We start from the raw sequence: 1,999 nt of genomic DNA, 5'->3' as shown, positions 1-1,999 counted from the left end.
CCTGCGGCACCAGCCCCCCCCGGCGGAGGGGTTGTGGAGCAGCCGGTACCTGCTGCTGCCTCCCTGGGCCCCATTATCCACTTGGATTCCTCCTGCTGGTTCCCCCCTGCTTTGCTTGGGGCTGAGCTGCAGGGACCCGGTGGAACAGTCCTGCTTCAGCATTTCATCTTGGGGACTTTGTGAGTTGTGTCCCCAACAGGTCGGTCCCTTCTGGCTGTGCCACGTGCCGGGAAAGCGCCAGCAGGTCCTACGGGACTAGACACAAGTTGGAGGCAAGAGCCCCAGCTGGAGCAGGGATGACTGGAGTCCCGTCTTGCTTCTTGCTTGCAGTCACCTTGCTGTTCTCCCCTCCGGTTCTGGTAAATGGGGCTAACGAAGAAGAGGAGCAAATTGATGTCCTGGCAGCCAATTAGGATATTTCAGACGGGGTTTTTTTTGCTGCGTGCTTTGGAGGCAGGTCGGTGGCGGTTGCAGGTCCTGTTGTGGTGCCTTAACCTCCGGTTGTCGCTTTACTCCCCTCTCTGGCAGAGTCTCTCGGTGAAGTCCTGCAAGGTGTTCCGCATTTTCCGGCAGTGGGAGAGCATGAATTCCTCCTGAACGGGCCGCTGCCTCTGGGAACTGCCGCCTGGCTGGCGGCACAGGGCATCGCGTCGGTCCAGCAGAGATCTACTTCGCAGTCGCTCCCGCGACAGCTCCGTGCCCTGGGGGAGGGGGATGCTGAGGAGGCTCCGTGCCAAACACAGTCCCCAGCGGCTGCTGGGACCCCCTCCTCCCTGACTGCCTTCCTTGAAGCGCCCTGCCTTCACAAATGGCTGCTGTAGCCCTTTGCCCCGAGGGCTTCGACAGCCCCGTCTGGAGCCAGGACGTGCTGCGGGCGTGCGGGGTGAACAAGGAGACGTGGTCACCTCACGAGGGTGACCATCTTGTCCAGCTGTGTCCTGCCATCAGCGGCGCAGGGAAGTGGTGCCAGGTGGGAATAAACATTTCAGTTTTGTTTTTTTTTTTTTCTTACTGCTGGTGCGGTGCTTCTTCCTGGGGCGGGGTGAGCTCTGGACCTAGCACATGGTTCCCGTATCCCTCGGGATGCTTGTCTTTGTGGGATCAGTGTCCGGCTGCCTCCCTCTCCTGTTTCCTACTCCTTGTTTCACTGTCTCCCTTGCCTGATGTGGGCTCTTTGCCATGGCCTCAGGCCCTGTACACGCAGAGGCGCCCCCAGCCTCGTACCCCAATGCCTGCCAGCGTCTGCCCCAGCAATCAGCTGCCCGAAGCAGATTTAGTTCAGGGCTGATAGCCTTCCCGGGGTGATAAATCACCCGGGCCAGACTACAGGGGAGGCTGGGACGCAGCCAAAACCCTGGAAGAGGTGAGTTAGGGCTTCCCATGGCTCAGGGCCACAAGGCTGTGTGCTGGGGAGGGACTGGTCTCTGTGGAAGGGGGAGAAGAAGCCAAGAAGGGAGACCCTGATCTGTCATCTCCATCCTCAAGGATGTTGGGGAAGGGGCTTTAGGGAGGGCTCAGACTACACAGACAACCCAGGCACAGTTGGACCTCCTCACCCCAGCTCTGCCGCAGCTGCACGGAGGTGGGTAAAGGCACAGGGACATGTCATTCCTTTTTTTTTTTTTTTTTTTTTTGGAGCAAAGGAACCCCCTTTGGAGGAGGAGCCCCTGCCTCAGTTTCCCCAGCCCCAGCTCTGGGGTTTCTTCTGCATCTCATCTTGCCCCATCCCCTTTGGGGCATTTTCTGGCTACCCCCTGCCTCAGAAGGCAGCAGCTGCCTTGGTCAGGGCTGATCCCCGTTCTCCCAGCACCCCAAAACTTGTGGGTGCACCTGCCTACCCCGGGGCTTCTTCTGGGAGACACCCTTTACCTGCTGGCTTCTTGGGTGGGTGCTGGCCAGAAGCCCCCTGGGGAGCAGCAGGGCTTGAGTTTGGGTGAGTTATCTTCCTTTTCTAAGAGGGTCCTAATTGCGTGGCCCTAACGAGGAGCTGCTTCACCCT

At 59.4% G+C, this 1,999-nt stretch overlaps 1 protein-coding gene across 1 annotated transcript in view; it reads left to right on the top strand.

Moving 5' to 3' along the window:
* Positions 1 to 993, top strand: part of ZC3HC1 (zinc finger C3HC-type containing 1) — an 8,896-nt gene extending 7,903 nt beyond the window's left edge. Inside the window, exon 9 of the mRNA XM_019472978.1 lies at positions 529 to 993. Coding sequence (XP_019328523.1) covers positions 529 to 597 — 69 coding nt within the window. The 3' untranslated portion in view covers positions 598 to 993. The remainder of the gene's footprint in view (positions 1 to 528) is intronic.
* The last annotated feature ends 1,006 nt before the right edge of the window (positions 994 to 1,999 follow it).

This window comes from Aptenodytes forsteri, unplaced genomic scaffold (assembly GCF_000699145.1).
Source record: "Aptenodytes forsteri isolate BGI_AS27 unplaced genomic scaffold, ASM69914v1 Scaffold310, whole genome shotgun sequence".
Classification (NCBI taxonomy): Eukaryota; Metazoa; Chordata; class Aves; order Sphenisciformes; family Spheniscidae; genus Aptenodytes; species Aptenodytes forsteri.
The sequence above is the reverse complement of the archived record's forward strand: the minus strand, read 5'-3'. Positions and strand labels throughout refer to the sequence as shown.